This window comes from Thamnophis sirtalis, unplaced genomic scaffold (assembly GCF_051295495.1).
Source record: "Thamnophis sirtalis isolate CommonGarterSnake01/CBP01778 unplaced genomic scaffold, rThaSir2_p1.2 scaffold_8, whole genome shotgun sequence".
NCBI classification, from domain to species: domain Eukaryota; kingdom Metazoa; phylum Chordata; class Lepidosauria; order Squamata; family Natricidae; genus Thamnophis; species Thamnophis sirtalis.
In genome coordinates, this window is record NW_028261388.1 from 7,971,426 (window position 1) to 7,992,876 (window position 21,451).

Consider the following 21,451-nt stretch of genomic DNA (forward strand, 5'->3'; position numbering starts at 1 on the left):
TATGTACACTGCATATGCACCATATACTCCAGGATTGGGCGGCCTATAAATCTACTTACTTACTAAATAAATAAATAAATAAATAAATAAATGCACCAAAGACAAATTCCTTGTGTGTCCAAACACACATGGTCAATAAAGAATTCTGTTCTGTTCTGTTCTGTTCTATTCTATTCCTATTCCTATTCCTATTCCTATTCCTATTCTATTCTATTATTATTCTATTCTATTCCTATTTTATTCCATTCCATTTCATATATTCTATTCTGTTCTGTTCCGCTCCATCTATTCTATTCTATTCTATTCTATTCTATTCTATTCTACTCTACTCCCTCTTAACTGATATTAAGGCTAGCTATTAGCTGTCACAGAAGACCCACTACTTAATGCATACATTTTACTAAAGTAGAACATTAGGTTCATGCAACCATGTATAAAATAATTACCATCTTCAGCACTAAGCACTAAGTCTTCCCTGCCAAGGTTTATTTTTTCTTTATCTGTGCAAGAGGAAAAATGGTGAGACAGTTAGGTAAATTTGGCTGTTCAGGATATCCTGGTAGGTTGCAGCTTCTAGAGATGGGAGAGAAGCAAAATGAAATTTGGAGTAAAATCAAGTTCTGAAAAGGCCGCCTTTGCAAACCACATGTCCTGTGCCACAGGAAGAAGAGGATATCTATCAACATTTTTAGTACAATTTATATGGAGGTAGTCCTTGACTTACAACTTTAATTGGGCCCAATTTTTTTATTGCTAAGCAAGACAGCTGTTAAAGTGAATTTTGCTCCATTTTACAACCTTTCTTGCCACAATTGTTAAGTGAATCACTGCAGTTGTTGAGTCAATAACACAGTTGGTAAGTAAATCTGGCTTCCCCATTGATCTTGCTTGTCAGAAGGTGATTCCAAGACCTCAGAACTCTGCAACTGGCATAAGTACATGCCAGTTGCCAAGCCTCCGAATTTTTGAGCACGTGACCTTGGGGATGCTGCCACACTTGTAAATGTGAAAAATTGTCCCATGTCACTTTTTTCAGTTCCATGGTAACTTTAAACAATCACTTAAATGAATTGTTGTAAAGTCAAGGACTACTTGAATAGTACATTTCTAAAATAATTTATGGATAAAACATTTGTATCAAATGTGCGTGGCGATGATTTAATGATAATCAAGTCATCACCTGATAAGACCTTCCTACCAGCATTATGCACCACGTGGGATAATGGAAATAAAATTCAAGTGCAGATAGTCCTCATTTAGCAATTGTCCAATGTAATAATGGTTCATGCATATAATCATCATCATCTTCTTCTTAACGACCCCATAATCCCTTGCGGGGTGGAGTCTGGGCAACTGAAAGGAGCTAGCGAGTGTTTACTGGACAGATGCCCTTCCTGTTGCCAATGCGGAGTTTTGTTCAGCAGATATATTCTCAATTGTGCCCAAAGAGAGACATAACTGCCTACACCTAGGATTGAACTCACCGTCTCCTGATTGTGAGGGCAGTGAGCTCCACCTCTAGGCCACTGCACCACTCCAACTGTTCATAATTGCAATGATGATGAAAAGTGAATTTTACCACTGACCCATCGTTGTATGTGTGACCTTTGCAGGCCTGTAAAGCAAAGGGATGTTGAATTACGACCGTAAGCACAGTCGCCCTTAGCAACCACTTCACTTAATGATGGAGTTGCAGGTCCCAACTGTTAGGAATATAATTCTAAAGGTTGGGTTGGCAATATATAAATCATATAGCAATGCTGTACCTGTTTCTTTAAATCATACTGTCAAATGTGATTGGTTGCTGTTTTCCTCAATCGGCCATAAGAGGGAGCCAGAATGACTGTTAGCTCTCTGTTTTGTTAGATGCTGGGCTGATCTGATCTGAGTGTTTTTGGAAGCTGGCTGTTACAAAGTGCCGTGAGCTATTGTAAATTTTGCAATTGCTAGCAAATTTTGAGTACCAGACTGTTTGTATGTTTATGGAGTATGTTATTTGGATTATCCCTTAACTGAAAGATATTGATGACTGACTGTCTTATGCATGTATGACTTGGACTGTTTGATGGACTCTGATACCTCTATTTCCACGAAAGTAAAATCCTCTTTAAACTGCAGTGTCTCTGTATGCTGGTTTGTGTGTTCTCCAACACAACTCTCACAACGCTTCGCTGAACGTACTCGCTCTCCCAACGGGGAGCTTACCTAACACCAACTTTAGTTGCTAACTGAGGACTACCTATAATAAAAACTGGGATGAGCCATCATGGATTTGGATCTAGGAATAGCTACAATATTGATCCAGACAGGATCAAGCCATTTCCCTTTGCATCTTCTAAAACAATCCCACTAAAAATAATAATAAAGATATATGGTTTTTTTTCAATCCCTCCTGTCAGAGGTGGTATTCAGCAGGTTCTGACTGGTTCTGTAGAACCGTTAGCGGAAATTTTGAGTAGTTCGGAGAACCGGTAAATTCTACCTCTGACTGGCCCCGCCCCCATCTATTCTCTGCCTCCCGAATCCCAGCTAATCGGGAGGAAAGGGGGATTTTGCAGTAACCTTCCCCTGGAGGGGGGGGGATGGAGATTTTACAGTATCCTTCCCCTGCCGTGCCCACAAAACCATGCCACACCCAAAAAGCAACGCCCACAGAACTGCTAGTAAAAAATTTTTGAATCCCACCACTGCCTCCTGTACTTATCAACCTTGTAGATGCATTTGCTTGAGGAAAACTTTTCAAGGTAACATAAAACTGACAACAGGTTGGGACAAAAGTACGTTAAAAGAGAAACGTTAAGGGCATGGAAAAGGTCATGTTTTGCTCACTTGAGGTGGCTGACGGTATATCCTCTACACTTTTAGAAGGAATTTGCCTATTTGAACTCCTTTTCAGAGCCTTCATAACGGGATTCAACTCTTCCTCCGAACCTGTTTCAAAACAAAAAATATGAGCACTGGACAACACATAGACGAAGGACCCTATCTTTTATCTGTGTTAATTCAGCCAGGTTTTAAAGATAAAAACCAAAGATTTGCAAGAGTGCCAGCCCCTATCACCATTCCTCCTCGAGGTGATGTGAAATTCCTTCATTATTCACTTCCTCCCTTTTCCCCTTCAGTGGATGAAATTTGCAAGGACGGCCACTGAATGAGACAAGGCGTGATGGGCCTTAGTCAGATGGGGTTGCCCTAGTTATTGTTGCTATGGGGAGGAAACGTTTTGAGTTGCTAGGATTTTGAAAAACTGATTGATGTAGACCAGGTTGTGATAAGTTTGGGCTGGCTGGAAGAGGTTCGCAGCCACAGGCTGAGGCGAGAATCAACTTTTGAATCTTGAGAACTGATGCAGTTGGAAGAGCTAAAGAACAGAACAGATGGCTGTTCTGACCCCGCTTCTCCATCCAGGAACGAAAGCCGAAACAAACGTAAATGAGAATGTTTTTTTAATCAGTCCAGACTCTCGTTGGCTGAAAGCCACATAAACAAAGAGATAAGCACTCTGGCAGCAAGTCCTACAAACCTTGGCAGCAATGCAAACAAACTCTGGCAGCAATCCAGCCTGCCAAATTTGCTTCTCATTAGTCCCTAACGTTGACTTCTGCAAGAAGGGCGTGGCACAAGCAGTCTCTTTTATAATCAGGAGAGGATCTTAATGAGCATCAGCTGAGCGTAATTACCTCCTGTAATTACGTAGTTGTTCTTGATGCTGAGTAGCCCTTCGACGGCGTGCATCCCGGAACAACTCACAGGTGGTTTCTGGATCATTCTCTCTTGTCTCCTCCCCACTGATCCAAGGCTCAGGCGCTACCTGGTGACCAACCAGTCTCTCTGCGCCCTGCTTGGAGTCGGAACCCTGTCCAGGGTCCTCCACCTCCTCCAGGGCCGACTCATAAGACCCCTCGCTGTCGGAGTCTGGTGGCAGCTCCAACGGCTCCTGCCAGGCCACAACAGATAACTAAGCAAATCTTAGTTATAGTGGATCATAGTAGATAGGAGCATCTACTATCAGAAAAGTTCCAAACCAGTCATAATAGAGCTGGAAGGGACCTTGGAGGTCTTCTAGTCCAACCCCCTGCTCAAGCAAGAGACCCTGTACCATTTCAGACAAGTGGCTGTCCAGTCTCTTCTTAAAACACTCCAGTAATGAAACACCCACAACTTCTGAAGGCAAGCTCTTCCACTGGTTAATTGTTCTCACTTTTAGAAAGTTTCTCCTTAAGTTTCTCTTAATTCCTTCTGATCTTAAGAAACTCCTTACGTTTCTCCTCATTCATTCCGATCAGGAAGAATTTCTGCAAGCAATCTCAGTTGTCCACATATTTTAAGAAGACAGATGTAGGAGGAAGAGCTGAGAAAGCCATAAAATGATACATTGCACTGGTTTCCAGCTGTGCAAAATTGCTTGGAATAAAAAAAATATATATGCCTATCCCAAATTTACTTCGCTGGGCACAATTCTCTTAAGAATAATAATGGAGCACGTTTAACTCAAAACTGTTCATTTAAGCAAAGTCCTTCCAACTGATTGAAAAGCGATGGATGAATAATCCTTTTACTTTGTTGCTCTTCTCTGCACTCTTTCAAAAGATGTGGAGACTCTAGAAAGAGTGCAGAGAAGATCAACAAAGATGATTAGGGGACTGGAGACTAAAACATATGAAGAACGGTTGCAGGAACTGGGTATGTCTAGTTTAATAGAAAGAAGGACTAGGGGAGACATGATAGCAGTCTTCCAATATCTCAGGGGTTGCCACAAAGAAGAGGAAGGCAAACTATTTTCCAAGGCACCTGAGGGTAGAACAAGAAGCAATGGGTGGAAACTAATCAAGGAGAGAAGCAACTTAGAACTGAGGAGAAATTTCCTGACAGTTATAACAATTAATCAGTGGGACAACTTGCCTCCAGAAGTTGTGAATGCCCCAACACTGGAAGTTTTTAAGAAGATGTTGGATAGCCATTTGGAGCCAAGGTTGCGCAGTGGTTAAATGCAGCACTGCAGGCTACTGCTAGATCAGCAGGTCAGCGGTTCAAATCTCACCGGCTCAGGGTTGACTCAGCCTTCCATCCTTCCGAGGTGGGTAAAATGAGGACCCAGATTGTTGGGGGCAATATGCTGACTCTCTGTAAACCGCTTAGAGAGGGCTGAAAGGCCTATGAAGCGGTATATAAGTCTACTGCTATTGCTATTGCTATTGCCTGAAACAGTATAGGGTTTCCTGCCTAGGCAGGGGGTTGGACTAGAAGACCTCCAAGGTCCCTTCCAACTCTGCTATTGTATTGTATTGTATTATCTACCACTTGTGAAGTTGCCTTAATTTGCTAAATTGAGGGGCTAAAATGAACTTTGAAAAAGTGATTATTTAGAATTCCCATCAATTTGTGCTGGCAAAGGGAAGGGGCTATCTACAATATTGATTATGTCTCCTTGCCACACAAAGGCAAGAAATAAATCTTGCAGGAGGATGATCCAAACTGTCAGGCATAAAGAAATTATTTTTAAAAAATTATCCAGAATATATGCTACCATTCCTGACTTCTAACTGATTGGACAGCAGGAAGATAGGAAGTCATCATAAATTAGATTACTGTACAGATTTTTTGCCCAATGTTCTGGAGCTACTGAAAAAATATATAGAATTTCTGAATTTCTCAGTTCAAATCAAAATATACTTCCATTTAAATCCCGATGGAGGTAACTATGCCCTCCTGAATCATAAATCTGGACATCTTTGCTTTAGGGGACAAAAAAACAATCTTTCTCAGAACTGAAGAAGCTTTAGGGATGAACAGCGAAACATCAAGGAAAAACGAAGTCTAGTTCCCGTTTGAAAAAGCACCTTTGGGACAATTAACCCTGAAGTCTCAAAGCTGCTTCCAGATTGAAGGCGTGGTGCTTCTAGATTCCACCCATCAGGAGGAAGTTTGGTTTTATGAAAAATCAATCTAACAATCTTTATAAAACAGACCCAGATAAGAATGAAATAATTTTTAAATGCTCACATATTGGATCTCTTTGGCTTCCCGGAATGGATTTATTTTCGTCTGAAAACTCTGACTCACAATTCTTGGCACCTTCATCATCATCAACATCGTCATGGTTGCCATCATCAGTTGGAGGGGCAGCATGATGAAACTCCACTTCCTTGGTTTGGAGAGGGCTTCCATAGACGGGGGTGCTTGATCTTTGCAATCCATGGTCCACCATCAGGCTTCTGTTGGCAACAATTAATGAAGTGGAAAACTCTGTTTCTCCCTCTTCCATGCTTCTGTCCTCTGTCTTATCGGCTGTGGAAGGGAAATCCTTATCTTTTTCCAGACACTGGGTTTCTGAAGAGGCTAGATTAAGATGGATTATTTTTTGGAAAGCCATGTTCTCTGAAATCTTTGCTCTTTCGTCCGTTGGCTTGGAGGCCTTCTCGGTAAGTGGGATCTTAAGTTCGCTATGGCAATCACTCGACACCGTCTCCGTCAATGTTGACATTTCTACACGTAACCTTTGTTCACCTAAATCAGGAGTTGAATCACCGGTGACTTCCTTGCCATCGACTGTGGGTGGCTGAGAAGCAGGATCGAAATGTTCCAAAATTAATTTTTCTAAATTTGATTTTAATGCCCAGTTATCTTTTGCTGGAGCAACCAATTTCACGATGGTTTCTTCTTGAGGAAGGTTTAAATGTTGAGAAGGCGGCGCCTGAGCAGCTTCCTTAAGTAATTTCTGTAAACTGGAATTAAACTCACTTTGTTGAAATATGGAGGGTGCGCTAATCTTGTTTGCAGTTTCATTGACTTCTTGAACACAGTCTGTTTCTTGTCGACTGATAAAGCCTCTGTTCTCAGTAGGCTTTTTGATTATTTGCATCTCATTGCTGCTCTCTGTGATTTCCTGGCTACGTGATAAAATTTCAGAGTTTTCCTGGAGTAACGTTTGGAAACGGGCTTTGAATTCAACCTGTCTAGAATTAGGAGGAACAATAGACTTTTCTACTGATTCAATGACTTCCTGACAATCCAATGTATCTTTGGCAGAAACTGAACTCACAGACGGATCAGGCTGTAATGTGGATTGTGTAAGTTTAGGAAATTCTAGGTCTCCAAGTAACACCATTGAATCCTCGTGAAGTATTTGTTTTATATTGCCTCTAAGTGCTGCAGGATCGCAAGATTTGGGTTTAACACTTTTCACCGCAGTTTCCGTCTCGTCCAGAGGCTGCTTCCCAGCTAATTCTCCCTGGATTCTCTCTTTATGATCTGCATACTCTTTAGTGGCTTCCGTTGTGCCATCTTGCATGACAATCTTCACACTGTCGTCTTTGTATGTATCTTTGCTTCCCGCAACAATCTCACCCGCAGACTCTCTCAAATGACTGGACGTTTGGAGTGAAGCAAAGCCTTTCTTTTCATTCGTCTGTGGATTGGACTTTTGTTGATTCTCTTTAGGAATACCATCAAAAGGGGTTTCCAAAATGTCCTCAGTACTGGGCCGTGTTGCCGATTCTTTCAACAGACTGATGAGTTTGGCGTTCAAATCGCTGCATTCTCTGTTTGGTGGGACATTATTTTTGGATACCATCTCAAAAACTTCCTCTTGAGGACAGTCTGTTCTGTTCTGAGATGCACCACAGATATCAGGTTGTATCGGCTCTAGTGATGGAACCGGCAAGTTCTTTTCCCAAGCAGGATTATTATCTAAATACATTTGCCTATCCTCTTTCTTGGGGACTTTCATTGGCACAGATGTTAATCCTTCCAGTGATCTAGGCAAACTTCCCACGCCGGTTGTGAATTCTGCAGGCTGAGTTTGGAGCAAGTCGCGTTTTTCAACAGTTCCTTCTGTTTGAGAACCCACTCGAATCTCTTCTGGATCACTGGGATAAGAATGATGGCTGCGCTCCATCACCTTATTAAAGAAATCCCTTTTCTCTGATGTAGGATCTGCTGGTTCAGAGACATCCATTATTAAATGATGCCTGAGAGAGGCCTGTAGACCAGAGGTTTCCTGAAGCAACCTCTCCAAACTCGTATTAAAAGCATCAGCGGCTGCAGCTTTCGGTGGGACCGAAGTCCTATTTACAATCTCTATGACCTCACTTGCTTTAAGTCCAGATTTTCCATTCGTGTCCGGAAGGACAAAACTAGGTTCTTGAATCTGGTCATTGGGAGCCATTGGATCCTTTCCTACTAACTCTACATATGGAATCCCTTTCTTATGTATTGGTGGGCAAGAGGACTCCTGCAACTCTTCAGCCAACACCGTTGGTTGAAAACTACTGTGAACATTATGCTGTATTGCTGGTGAAACCATTTTTATTCCTGCGTGTCCCCTTATTGGGACATCATCTAAATGCATGGGTGCTGCAGCTGCTGACGGGGAAAACATGGGTTCTGCTAAAGGACTTTGGCGTGAAATGTTAGCAGTGGGCTGTTTTGTTTCCTCCTCTTGCAGAGGAAAATGAGATCTTCCATCATCCAACATGGCTTGGCTACTTCCAATTCTTTCTTGTAACTCTTTCGTGTAACCCCCAGTGCTGCTCCTATGCTTCTGTGGGATGGTCTCGTCAGTTTTGCTCTGAGGTTTAGTCCCCATGTCCCAAAAGTTTCTCAGGCTCTGGAATTGGGAAGGGTTGAGCATTTGAGACCTGGATTCTTGGTCCATTTTTTCTTTCAGTGAATGAATCTTAAAAGGAGACTTTAGCTGAAGAGCGGGTACAATAGTCCCTTTTCCTAAAGCAGAAGGTCTTTCACCTTCTTTAGAAGATACCCTTTCTTTGTAACTCAGCTGCAAATTTCTCTCATTCAACAATCCCGTAACGTTAGTATTTTTCTGGTCCTTTGAAAGTACTTCGTTGGCTCTATTAATGTCTTGGCTTTCCGTAGCTTTATCCCCTTGAGTGGGCCTGCTTGTTCCTGAAAACTTAACGCCATCGCCTTCCATCTCAGAGTCCTCCTCACTTAGCTCCACTTTTCTGAAGGTAACTAAATTATATTTGCTTTGTTCATGGTCAGATTCACTGGTTACATACCCAGAAGATCCGCTAGCTGCTTTTAGCCTAGCGTATTCCTTTGTACAATTCGACATGTTTTCATTTGTAAGAACTTCCTTATTTTCGAGCTCTGGAGTCTTCTGCCCACCTTCCCAGAAAGCCTTCATATCCTTGACTTTTTTCTCATCTCCTATCATTGGTGGTTGTGTTAACTCATGTTGTCGCAGGATTGGGTTACTTCTATTGTTGGCATGGGCCATATGTTCGCCATCTAGAAAACTACAGTCCTTTCCTTTAGGATCTTTTGGATTTTTTCCAGATTTCAGCTCCATGTTTTCTTCTTCCAAGAAAGATTTAACATCTCTCTCTCCCTCAGGGTAGATCTGTGAACTGGTTTCTCTTTTCATTCCAGTTCTGAAAGAAGCGTCTTCAGAGTTCTTCAAATCCACGTAGGTTTTAGTTTCAAAAGCATCTTCACATCTGTCCTTTAGGTTGCTGTCATCCATCTTGTCCTTACTCTGATCAATGGTCTGGAAATGGATTCTCTTAGTGATATGAATATTGCGAGGAGTCGCCTTCTCGTTTTCTTCGCTTTGGTTCAAAGGAGCGTGGTCTCCTAGGATCTCATCCCTTGGACTTTCGTTTTCCGAAATTGATAATTGTCCCGGTTGCTTTGTGACATCCTGGAGCCTTAAGTCTCTGCTCGTCGACTCTCCTCTTTGATACAGAGAGGATTTCAGATTTAACGGATCTGAATTTGACCCCTTATCTTCTCCAACTGCAGACCATTCTACTGACTTTGGAGGGTTCATTTCCTCTGCGAATGGCCTTTCCTGGGAGGTTATCAAAACTGTTTCTTTGTCAGCCGTACTGGAACTTCTTTTGAACCAGTCTAGCACTTTGGATATGGATTCATCGGCGGCCTTCAAATTTTCAGCAGCATATTTGTCAACAACAAGAGCAGGCTTACCTTGTTCAGGGCCTGCAAGGCCAGGTTTTGGCAACATGGCTTCCTCTGCTTCAGCCAAACGTAACTCCGGGCCTACAAGAGACACAGACAATATTTCTTGAGAAACGGGAGAGAGGGGGAGGGAATGTATAGCCTCCCAAATTAATGGTATCACTTGATTTCCAACTGCCTAGATCGGCCTGACTATATACCAGGGGTGGGGAATTATGGCGTTCTTATGACTTGTGGACTTCAACTCCCAGAATTCCTGAGCCCGCCATGTTGGCTCAGGAATTCTGGGAGTTAAAGTCCACAGTCATAAAAGGGCCATAATTCCCGACCTCTGCTATATACCTTTTAAAAAAAATGTATTTCATTTTTAGATGTATTTTGAATTAGAAAAGGGGCCATTTTTGATGGCAGTTTTCCAGTCTGTCAAATACTTCCCAAAACATTGCCTGACAGCTAAAATACTTGTATTTTTAAAGCTAATTTTAAAATGTGTTGTCCGAGTTATAGGATTTTTACATCAGCCAATCATTTAAATTGGTAGTTTAATTATTACCTAGGATGTCCAACTGCAAAAGAGCCGAAGTGGCGCAGTGGTTAAATGCAGCACTGCAGGCTACTTCAGCTGACTGCAGTTCTGCAGTTTGGCTGTTCAAATCTCACCGGCTCAGGGTTGACTCAGCCTTCCATCCTTCCGAGGTGGGTAAAATGAGGACCTGGATTGTTGTTGGGGGCAATATGCTGACTCTGTAAACTGCTTAGAGAGGGCTGAAAGCCCTATGAAGCGGTATATAAGTCTAACTGCTGTTGCTATTGCTACTGCTAATCGGTGTTTTTTAAGTAAAGATACTTATATGTTATTTATTTACATTCCATGTCCTGCATTTTCATTTTTTTAAATAAAAACAATCTCCCAGAACACTAGAATTGGTAGAAATTCTTGAACAGCCTGCTAATCTGTTTTGACAATGCAGCTACTACTACATTTTGTAGAAGAATCCTAAAATCATAGCGTTTGAAGTGACTTCAGACTCCCTCCCCAGAAGATTACAAGATTTATTATTTTTACAAATAACTCAAGGCAGTGAACATATCCAATACTCCTCTTTTCTCCACAACAACAACCCTGTGAGGTGTGTTGGGCTGAGAGAGAGTGATTGGCCCAAGGTCACCCAGCTGGCATTTATGGCTAAGCAATAGCAATAGCATTTAGACTTATATAACAGTTCACGGTGCTTTTTACAGCCCTCTCTAAGTGGTTTATAGAGTCAGCTTATTGCCCCCCACCCCAATAATCTGGGTTCTCATTTTACCCACCTCGGAAGGATGGAAGGCTAAGTCAACCTGGAGCCTGGTGAGATTCGAACTGCCAAATTGCAGGCAGCCAGCAGTCAGCAGAAGTAGCTTGCAGTACTGCATTCTAACCACTGTGCCACCACAGCTCTAAGGCAGGATTTGAACTCACGGTCTCTCACTTTTGAACCTGGTCCCTTAACCACGAGATCCAACTTTTATAGGTTATAGGTTTATTGGATTTATATGCCGCCCTTCTCCCAAGGACTCAGGGCGGCGTACAACATAAAAGAAAACACATATTACAAAAATTAAAAGGGACATTAAATAAAGTATCCAAAAAAAAACCCCAATTGATATTTACAATAAAAATTTGAAAATTAAATTAAATTAACAACCAATTAATCCAATATTTTATTCTATTCAGGCCAGGCCGGCTTGCTGGAAAAGCCAACTTTTTAGGGCGCGTTGGAAAGAACTTTTCTTGGAAAATTTCCAGTGATGAAGCCCCTATGCCTCCAGAAGATAAGCTGTTCCATTGCTTTGTAACTCTGAAAGTCAAGAAATTCCTCCTTATTTCAAGTTTAGGTCTCTTTAAATAAAGTTTCCACCTACTGATTCTTGACCTACTCTCAGGAACTCTAGATATTCAACCCATACTCACTTCTTTGTGACAGCTCTTCAAACTTTGAAAACTACTATTGTGTCTCCAATTAGCTTTCTTATCTCAAATGAAATATACCCAATTCCTTCGTATTTTAGATAAAAAATCTTAAAATTCCTGGTCAAATTTTAAGCTGAAACTTACACACATTTGAAAGGCACCAATCAGCTGTTTTTATTTTCTCATAATGGTAGCGATTAGACCAGTCTATATAGGAGGTGACCAAATAGAGATCGAAGGCAGGGTCAAACACATCATTAGTTTGGAGTCCCTATGCAGCCATAAAAGACCTAAATTCAGCCCTCCTGGAATTCCATTGCCTCTTATCTAATGCTGCCATAATTTATCTTGACTGTTAATAGTTCAGATTCTTGTATATATAGTAGCATGGAATAAACTGGTGGATCAGTGGCTAAGATGCTGAGCTTGTCAATCAGAAAGATCAGCAGTTTGGCAGTTCGAATCCCTAGCGCCGTGTAATGGAGTGAGCTCCCGTTACTTGTCCCAGCTTCTGCCAACCTAGCAGTTTGAAAGCATGTAAAAGTGCTAGTAGAAAAATAGGAACCACCTTTGGTAGGAAGGAAACAGCCTTCCATGTGCCTTTGGCATTTAGTCATGCCAGCCACATGACCACGGAGATGTCTTCGGACAGTGCTGGCTCTTCAACTTTGAAACAGAGATGAGCAGTGCCCCCTAGACTCAGGAATGACTAGTACATATGTGCGAGGGGAATCTTTACCTTTCACTTTGAACTCAACTTCTATTCCTGATTACTTCTGCAAGACAGTTTAGCTATGGAAACAAACCAGTTTGTAAATAACAAACAACGATTTGCCAAAAATTATAAAACAAGATGCACAATGGGTATAAAGAAGAATTTTTCTGTTTAAGTTCAGATTCTGGAGTCCTAGCACTTCCATCCCAACAAACACAGCAAAATCCTTCTCCAAGCCTTATTACTTACCAGCTACATGAAAAAATAAACCCGAGTCTCTTTAAGAATAATAACTTGCTAGTTCTAATTCTGTTTGACAGTGTTGCCGCTATTTCCACCATCGTTTAATGCATCCTGAATGAAATAATTGGCAAGTACACCAACAATATGATGATGGGGAATTAACAAAGAGGCAAAGACATTAAAAGTACAAGTAGTCCTCGATTTATGACCACAATGGAGCCCCAAAGTTGCCTTGGGGAAGCAAGATAGTTAAGTGAATTTTCTCCCACTTTACGACCTTTCTTGCCACAGTTAAGTGAATCACTGCAGTCGTTAAGTTAGTAATATGGTTGTTAAGTGAATCAGGCTTCCCCTTTGACTTTGCTTGTCAAAAGGTAGCAAAAGTTGACCACGTTACACCGAGACACTGCAGCCATCATCAATACATACACGTTGTCGGTTGCCATGCCTTATATATTATAATATTCTGTATATATATCCAAATTTTGATCACATGGTAATGGGGAGGATGCAATGGTCCTACCGTATTTTTCGGAGTATAAGACACACCTTTTTCCCCCCAAACAAGAGGGTGAAAATCTGGGTGCGTCTTATACACTGAATACAGCATTTTTGGCCTACCAAAACCCTGCACCATTTGCAAAAATGGATGTGCATAGTGTTTGGGAAGCTTGCAAAGTGCTCCTGGGGGCTGCGGAGGGCAAAAATGAGCAAAAAACGGGATGTTTTTGCTCATTTTTGCCCTCCCCCTCCCCAGACCCCAGGAGCACTCTACAAGCCTCCCAAAACACTGCATGCCCCCCCTTTTTTTTGCAAAAAAACAGGCATGCAGAGGGTTTGGGAGGCCGTAGAGTGCAAACATGTTTTTTTTTTCCAATTTACTTCTTCAAAATCATGGTGCGTCTTATACTCCAGTGCATCTTATAGTCCGAAAAATATGGCAGGTGTGAAAAAAAGTCATGTAACTTTGAGCCAGTGGTGGGTTGCAGGCGGTACGCCCCAGTATGGGCGTACTGGAGCCTGCCTGGAGCACCGGATACCGTTCCGGTACGGTGCTCCAGAGGGCCCACCTACCCACCCGAGCTCCTTACCTGTCCTTTAAGCCTTTGGTGCATACGCTGCCTGCGAGACGGTCCGCCAAGCAGCTGGAGCGGGATCCGGAACCCACCACTGTTTTGGGTGGTCACTAAATGAATGGTTGTAAATCGAGGACTACCTGTACTATCATACTCCTAAAAACAAGACTGAAGATAGGATGAAATAAGGGTGACTGACCCCTTGACTAGATGCTATCTCATTGGCTTTCGTTATATTTCTTACCAGCGCTGGGTTGTGTGGTGTCCTTTGGCTCAGGATTCAGCTGCTTAATTTTGGACTGAGACACAAGTGGAACCGTTTCATTGTCCATGGTGTTAGGGACCATCTTCCTGGATGGTTCCCCTTGAAGTGTAGCTGCTGTGGGAGGACTTTTCACCAACGATGGAAGATCTGAGTCATTAAAGCTGTAGGAACTTGAAGGCATTTCTCCTTCTTGAGATCCTTGCCCATCCTTCACGTTACCATCTAAAGCCGGAGAACAGGACCTTGCTGGCTTTGCTGGAGAAGGTGAACTGTCTAAATAGTTGACTTGGCCTGGATTCTCGTTGGCCTTAACAGAGTTGGTGTCTAACAAATTGAACTCCCCAAGCTCTTTGCCCTCGTGCAACTCGAGTTTTGGTGGACATTCATTCTTCTTTACGCTGGAGGAGAACCTGACCTGCTTTAGCATTTCCAGTGAGTTTTGAGGATTGTCTTCTCCTGGGGGAGGGCTCTTCTCTGCAACGTCTTCAAGGATGGTGGAGTTTGGCAGCCCACTTTTGTTAGGTGGCTCCAAGGTTTGACTGAGACGCAACACTTCAGAATCCGTGGAACTTGAACTGGAGCTTCGTTTGAGGATGCTCTTGGGCGGCCTTCCTTGGCCGTTGGCCTGCTTGGTCCTTCTAGGTGCTCTGGGTAAGGAATCGTTACTCTGCAAGCTGAGATCAGAGGTCTTGTGGACATTCTTCCTAGTTTTTGGTACAGGCAGTTTTCCTGTCTGCCTAAATTCTGAAGAAGGTTGTTCAGGTGCTTCTCTTCTGCTGAAGTTCGATAAATTTACTCTGGGCTGGTTTTCTATGGAAGGTGAAAGAGTGACTGCAAAGCAAGGCACATACACACAGAAAGAGAGAGGGGGGAGAGATGGAGGGAGAGAGGGAGGGAGAGGGGGGAGAGAGAGAGAGAAAGAGAGAGGGAGGGAGACAAAAGGGAGAGGGGGAGGAAGGGAGAGGGAAGGAGAGGGGGAGAGACAAAGAGAGGGACGGAGAAGGGGAGCGAGAGGGAGAGGGAAGGAGAGAAACAGAGAGGGGGAGAGAAATAAATGGTGGGAGAGGGAGAGGGAGGGAGAGAGTGGGGAAGAAAGAGAGGGAGGGGGAGGGAGAGGGAGGGAGAGAGGGAGAGGGAAGGAAAAAGAGGGGGAGAGAGAGAAATGGTGGGAGAGAGGGGGAAGGAGGGAGAGAAAGGAAGAGAGGGGGAGGGAGAGGGGGGAGAGAGAGAGAAAGAGAGAGGGAGGGAGACAAAAGGGAGAGGGGGAGGAAGGGAGAGGGAAGGAGAGAGAGGGAGGGGGAGAGAGAAAGAGAGGGACAGAGGAGGGGAGCGAGAGAGGGAGAGGGAAGGAGAGAAAGAGAGAGGGGGAGAGAGATAAATGGTGGGAGAGGGAGAGGGAGGGAGAGAGGGAGGAGAGAGAAAGAGGGGGAGGGAGAGGGAGGGAGAGAGGGAGAGGGAAGGAGAAAAAGAGAGGGAGAGGGAGAGAGAAAAATGGTGGGAGAGAGGGGGAAGGAGGGAGAGGAAGGGAGAGAGGGGGAGGGAGGGAGTGAGAGAGAGAGAGAGAAGCACACATACAATGAAAGGTTTATAAGCAAACTGCAGATAAGAACCTTTTGGCCACTTCAAAACGTGTGAACTTCAACTCCCAGAATTCCCTAGCTAGCCATGCATTATGATAGGTCTGGAAAAGAATTGATGCTAACATGCTTATTCTAAGGGTGCAAAGTCATATCGCTTAAGACTTAACCTTATTCTATAGGAATAGTAAAACCAGAATTATTTTTCTTTCTTACGTAGTAAAAGAGAGAGGTAGTTATAAAAGTGATGGTTTTAGTAACTGCGTACACCCAGCAAAATCACAGAAAATAGGCCAAGCTATTATTTATTTTGCTAGTTTTTTCCAAATGCAGGTGAACATTTCCACAAGTGACTTCTTCACTACAATCCAAGTCCACTTATCTGGTTTTTCTGCCTGCTATCGCTAGGCCTCAGAGCAAGAAAAAATATCAGATTAAGGTCAGAGAGGCAAAGAGGAGAGGAGGAGGGGGAGAAAAGAAAAAGAGGAAGAAGAAGAGAAAAGAAGAAGAGGAGGAGGAGGAGAAAAGGAGGAGGAGAAAAGGAGGAGGAGAGAAGGAAGAGGAGGAGAAAAAGAGAAGGAGAAGAGGAGGAGGAGAAAAGGAGGAGGAGGAAGGGGAAAAGAGGAGGAGGAAGAGAAGGGGAGGAGGAGGAGAAAAGGAGAAGAGGAGGAAGAGAAAAGAAGAAGGAGAAGAGGAGAAGGAGAAGAGGAGGAGGAGATCCTACATCCAATATATGGATAAGCAACTACTCTATTCCAACAATACTGTACAATCAACATTTTGAAACAATTCTGGTAAGTGTAAAGCTCGAATTAACAACCATAAGTGAACCTGGAATTATGGTTATTAAGTTGTGCTGGTCATTTTACTGGACACCACGCCTGTCACTGTGCCAGATTTTACAACCTATTTTGTGGCAGTCGTTAAGCAAATGTCATGGCTGTTAAATGAATATGGCAGTCATTAAGCAAATCCATCGTCCACAACAGGCATTTTTGCTGGAAACCAGAAACCAATTCCAGTTTCTGGAAAGATACATTGTCAACTACAGTTATGACGTGATTGCAAGATGCTGAAAACGTGCCTAAATGTGGGCCAGATGCTGACACCCAAAATGCAATCAGGTTGGGGTGGGGGGTGGGAGGGGAAATTGTGTGTGTTTGTGCATGCGTGTGTGCATGTGTGCGTGTGTCCATCCGTCCCCATCAGAACTTCAAATCCAGGTCGTAAATAGCTCTGCGAAGTGCGTTGTAAGTTCAAATATCTGCTAAATGACAGTCTTAAGTTGAGAACTATCTGTATTAGCATTGGAAAAGAAAAGCACTGAATAAATAACAATAAATAAAATTATATTAAGCTGTCTTAATATAATTTTGTGCTGCGCAATTTTGCCCCTTATCTGCAAACCCCACCCCAATTCCACACAGTACTTTGGCTAAAACAACTTTGTAACGTAGCTCTTATTTATATGACACCAAAACATATTGCAATATTTGTTCAAGGTTTCGATTATTCTGCAGAAACTGTGCAGCTTATTTTTCTTTAAAAAAAATATTCACCTTCCTCTGTTGCTTCCGATGAATCAGTCATTCCATTCCCAGGCTGCTCAGTTTTTACATTCTCTTCTGGTCCAGTTGAGTCATTAAACGGATTTTTCCTTGGCTGGAAGAGTTTAATTTACATGGTTTAAAAACATGGCAAGAAAGAACAGCAGAGAAAACACAAACCTCCAAAATGCTTTCATATTTCAACTCCACTTACTGGCCCTTCTTCACAGGGGATTGACAACACCCCTGATTTAGTAGGATAAAAGCTGTATTAACCACGAATGACTGTTAGTTCCTTTTAATTAAGATAAATCTTACTCCATTCATTAAGACTTGCTTCCATTAAGAATGCTGTTTGTCATAATGGAAATTAAAGACCAGGAAGTCAAACATTCATACAGGATATGGGTGGGTTCCTGCCAGTTCTAACCTCTTCTATAGAAGAGGTTCCACAAATCTACAGTGCCATTTAGAACCGGTTCCAGCTCCCTCTCCGTGCCCACCGCACATCACCAAGATGAAGAGTGAGAGGAGGAATTCTGGGAGTTGAAGTCCACAAGTCTTAAAGCTGTCAAGTTTGAACACCCCTGGGATTTTTTCCCCAAAGGGTTAGGGGTGCAAGGATCTTGTAACTTGACAGCTTTAAGACTTGCGTGTTTCAATGCCAGAGTCACATGGCTGACAAGCCACTCCCACCTGGTCACATGGCCGGCAAGCCACTCCCACAAAGCAGGCCACACCTACAGAAGAGGTTCTAAAAAAATTTGAAACCCACCACTGATACAGGAATAAAAATTGTCTTCACAGAATACAGTGGAGATTGATAATATAAACATCTTCTCAACAGCTTGCAACCAGACTGCATCAAGTCTAAAAATACTGTAATTTAAGAAGTCATACGGAGAAAATAATTGTAGGAGGAGACTTAAATTAGTCTATGATAGCAAAAAGTCAGAAACTCATAGCACCTTTTCCAACTAATGCATTTTATTAAAAGGCATGTATTTTGTACAGATGCATAAAATGTTTTGCTCTGGCATTAAAAAGCAGTAAAAAGAGACACCATGATGAATGTTAATCCATCTTAATAGATGGCAAAATGTTTGAAGAAAAAGAATGGTGCTTTGTTGAGCTTCGTGGTGATTTGGAACTAAAAACGGCACTGTAATTGGCAGAATAAAAAATAATTCCATTATCAGCTCAGATATTTACTTCTAAAAATGAGAATGGTCAGTATCCCAGAGCCTAGAAGTACAGTATATAATTCATTTGGGTCTCTTCCTGAAAAGAAAGTTGGTGCATATTCTCTGCTTTTACAAAATATGAAGGCTCCCCCATTAAACTATGACATTAAATCAGGGCATTGCAGGGAGGCAACTGCACAAATCCTTTGAGCTATGGTGCTGGAGAAGACTCCTGCAAATCTCTTGGACTGCAAGGCGATCCAACCGGTCAGTCCTAGAGGAGATCAACCCTGGCTGCTCTTTAGAAGGCCAGATCCTGAAGATGAAACTCAAATGCTTTGGCCACCTAAGGAGAAGGAAGGACTCCCTGGAGAAGAGCCTCATGCTGGGAAAGATGGAGGGCAAAAGAAGAAGAAGGGGAAGGCAGAGAATAAGGTGGCTGGATGGAGTCCCTGAAGCAGTTGGCGTGAGCTTAAATGACAGAGCCGAGGTGGCGCAGTGGTTAAATGCAGCACTGCAGGCTACTTCAGCTGACTGCAGTTCGGCTGTTCAAATCTCACCGGCTCAGGGTTGACTCAGCCTTCCATCCTTCCGAGGTGGGTAAAATGAGGACCCGGATTGTTGGGGGCAATATGCTGACTCTGTAAACCACTTAGAGAGGGCTGAAAGCTCTATGAAGCGGTATATAAGTCTAACTGCTATTGCTGTTGCTGTTGCTAAATGGACTCCAGAGGATGGTAGATGACAGGAAGGCCTGGAGGAACGTTGTCCATGGGCTCACAATGGGTCGGACACGACTTTGCAACTAACAACAACAACTGCACAAACACCAAATATTAGCAAAAACTGAACACAGAACACTGCAAGAAGGGGATTTCCATTTTGGTTCCTCAACAAGAATATTAAAGTGATTTGCACCATTTGCTTCAAAGGTATTTTTTGAATTTTACAACCTAACATATAAACTGTGTTATCTCATCCTGTATCTCGCATCCTAATTTTAACCAGCTTTAGCTTGCTTCAGCCAAAGACCTAGGTGGACGTCGTAAGTTGATTACACATGAGGGTTCACCAATCACTTTGTTGTTCTGCCTGCCAATGAAACCTGTAACTTCAACAAGCAGAGGCCTTGAGGCACTTCACTAACCAATCCAATTCCATAGATCTTGGAGGCTGCTCAGCTCTGAAAAGGCCATTTGCTTCCTATAATGATTCGTTTCAAGGTATTATTTTAAAAAGAAGTAAAATCATTACAATAAATGATGTCAAGTTACTGAAATAGCAAGATTATATTTGTCCTGATTCATCCTCTCTCCCTTCCCTTCTTCGTTCCTTCTTTCCTTCTCTTCTTCCCTCTCTTCCTTCCGTTCTTCCTTTCTTCCCTCTCTACCTTCCCTCCCTCCTTCCCTCCTTCGTTCCTTCCCTCCATCCCCTCCTTCCCTTCCTCATCCCTTCCTTCCCTCTCTCCTTTCTTCCTTCCTTCCCTCCTTCCATCTCTCTCTCCCTTCCTTCCCTTCTTCATTCCCTCCCTCCCTTCCTTTCTTCCCTTCTTCCTTCCATCTGTCCGTCCGTCCGTCCCTCCCTTCTTTCTTCCCTCCTTCTCTCCCTCCCTTCTTCCTTCCTTCCTTCCCCCCTCCTTCCTTCCTTCTTTCCTTCCTCCCCTCCCTCCTTCTTTCTCTCCCACCCTCCCTCCATATGCCTTTCAAGAGCAATCAGCTATTTTACTTTTCTTCATTGCTTATGAAAGAGCCAGAAGCAGGCCCTACTGAACTGTTAGTAAAATTCTGAGACCACTTAAAATGTTACTGAATTGCTCATAGAAAAAGCCAAGCCAAAGACCATGCAGTTCCACCTTGGGATAAGCATAGGCCATAAATCAGTGGTGGGTTTCAAAATTTTTTAGAACCTCTTCTGTAGGTGTGGCCTGCTTTGTAGGAGTGGCTTGCCGGCCATGTGACTGGGTGGGTGTGACCAACTTGTAAAATGTGGTAAAACTCACTTAACAACGCTCTTGCTTAGCAACCAAAATGTTGGCTCAGAAACTCTGGCATTTGAAGCACGCAAGTCTTAAAGGTGTCAAGTTACAAGACCCTTGCACCCCTAACCCTTTGGGGAAAAAAAACCCAGGGGTGTTCAAACTTGACAGCTTTAAGAGTTGTGGACTTCAACTTCCAGAATTCCTCCTCTCGCTCTTCATCTTGATGATGTGTGGACGGACGGGGGAGGAAGCTGGAATCGGTTCTAAACGGCACTGTAGATTTGTGGAACTTCTTTTATAGAAGAGGTTAGAACTGGCAGGAACCCACCCCTGCCATAAATGATGCACAGGTGAGGTCATAAAAGATGGTTGCCTTCCCTGCTTCTTCTACATGTTCATTTAGGCAATTGACCTTCACTGGGTAGTAAGGATAAACCCACCTTAGATGGGGAAAGAGCTGGCTTCCTTGATTCTTCCTGGGGTTTCCGTAATGCATTGGAGGCTGCATTGGACATTTTGGGACTGAAGAAAAAAGAGACAAGAAAAGAAACTTACATCCTGTTCAGGTCACCCGTCTAAACAGACTTAAGTGCCAGGACTTTTAATTAAGGAAACCTAAGTACAGGTGTAGGGACGTGGTGGCTCAGTGGCTAAGACACTGAGCTTGTCGATCAGAAAGGTCAGCAGTTTGGCGGTTCGAATCCCTAGCGCCGCATAACAGAGTAAACTCCCGTTACTTGTCCCAGCTTCTGCCAACCTAGCAGTTCGAAAGCATGTAAAAATGCAAGTAGGAAAATAGGAACCACCTATGGTGGGAAGGTAACAGCGTTCTGTGCCCCTTTGGTGTTTAGTCATGCTGGCCACATGACCACAAAGATGGCTTCGGATAGCGCTGGCTCTTCGGCTTTGAAACAGAGATGAGCACCGCCCCTTAGAGTCGGGAACGACAAGCACATATGTGCAAGGG

At 43.1% G+C, this 21,451-nt stretch overlaps 1 protein-coding gene across 3 annotated transcripts in view; it reads right to left on the bottom strand.

The window, feature by feature from the left end:
• SYTL2 (synaptotagmin like 2) overlaps window positions 1-21,451 on the bottom strand; it is a 92,342-nt gene that overhangs the window by 25,129 nt on the left and 45,762 nt on the right. Inside the window, exons 5-10 of one of the 3 annotated variants that reach the window (XM_087721027.1) lie at window positions 20,925-21,006; window positions 17,335-17,437; window positions 14,178-15,008; window positions 6,004-10,026; window positions 2,830-2,931; window positions 447-500 (exon numbers count right to left, since the gene is read on the bottom strand). In XM_087721027.1, coding sequence (XP_087577153.1) covers window positions 447-500; window positions 2,830-2,931; window positions 6,004-10,026; window positions 14,178-15,008; window positions 17,335-17,437; window positions 20,925-21,006 — 5,195 coding nt within the window. Of the gene's footprint in view, window positions 1-446; window positions 501-2,829; window positions 2,932-6,003; window positions 10,027-14,177; window positions 15,030-17,334; window positions 17,438-20,924; window positions 21,007-21,451 lie in introns of all 3 variants that reach the window. The other 2 variants (XM_087721026.1, XM_087721028.1) reach the window with 2 other exon arrangements.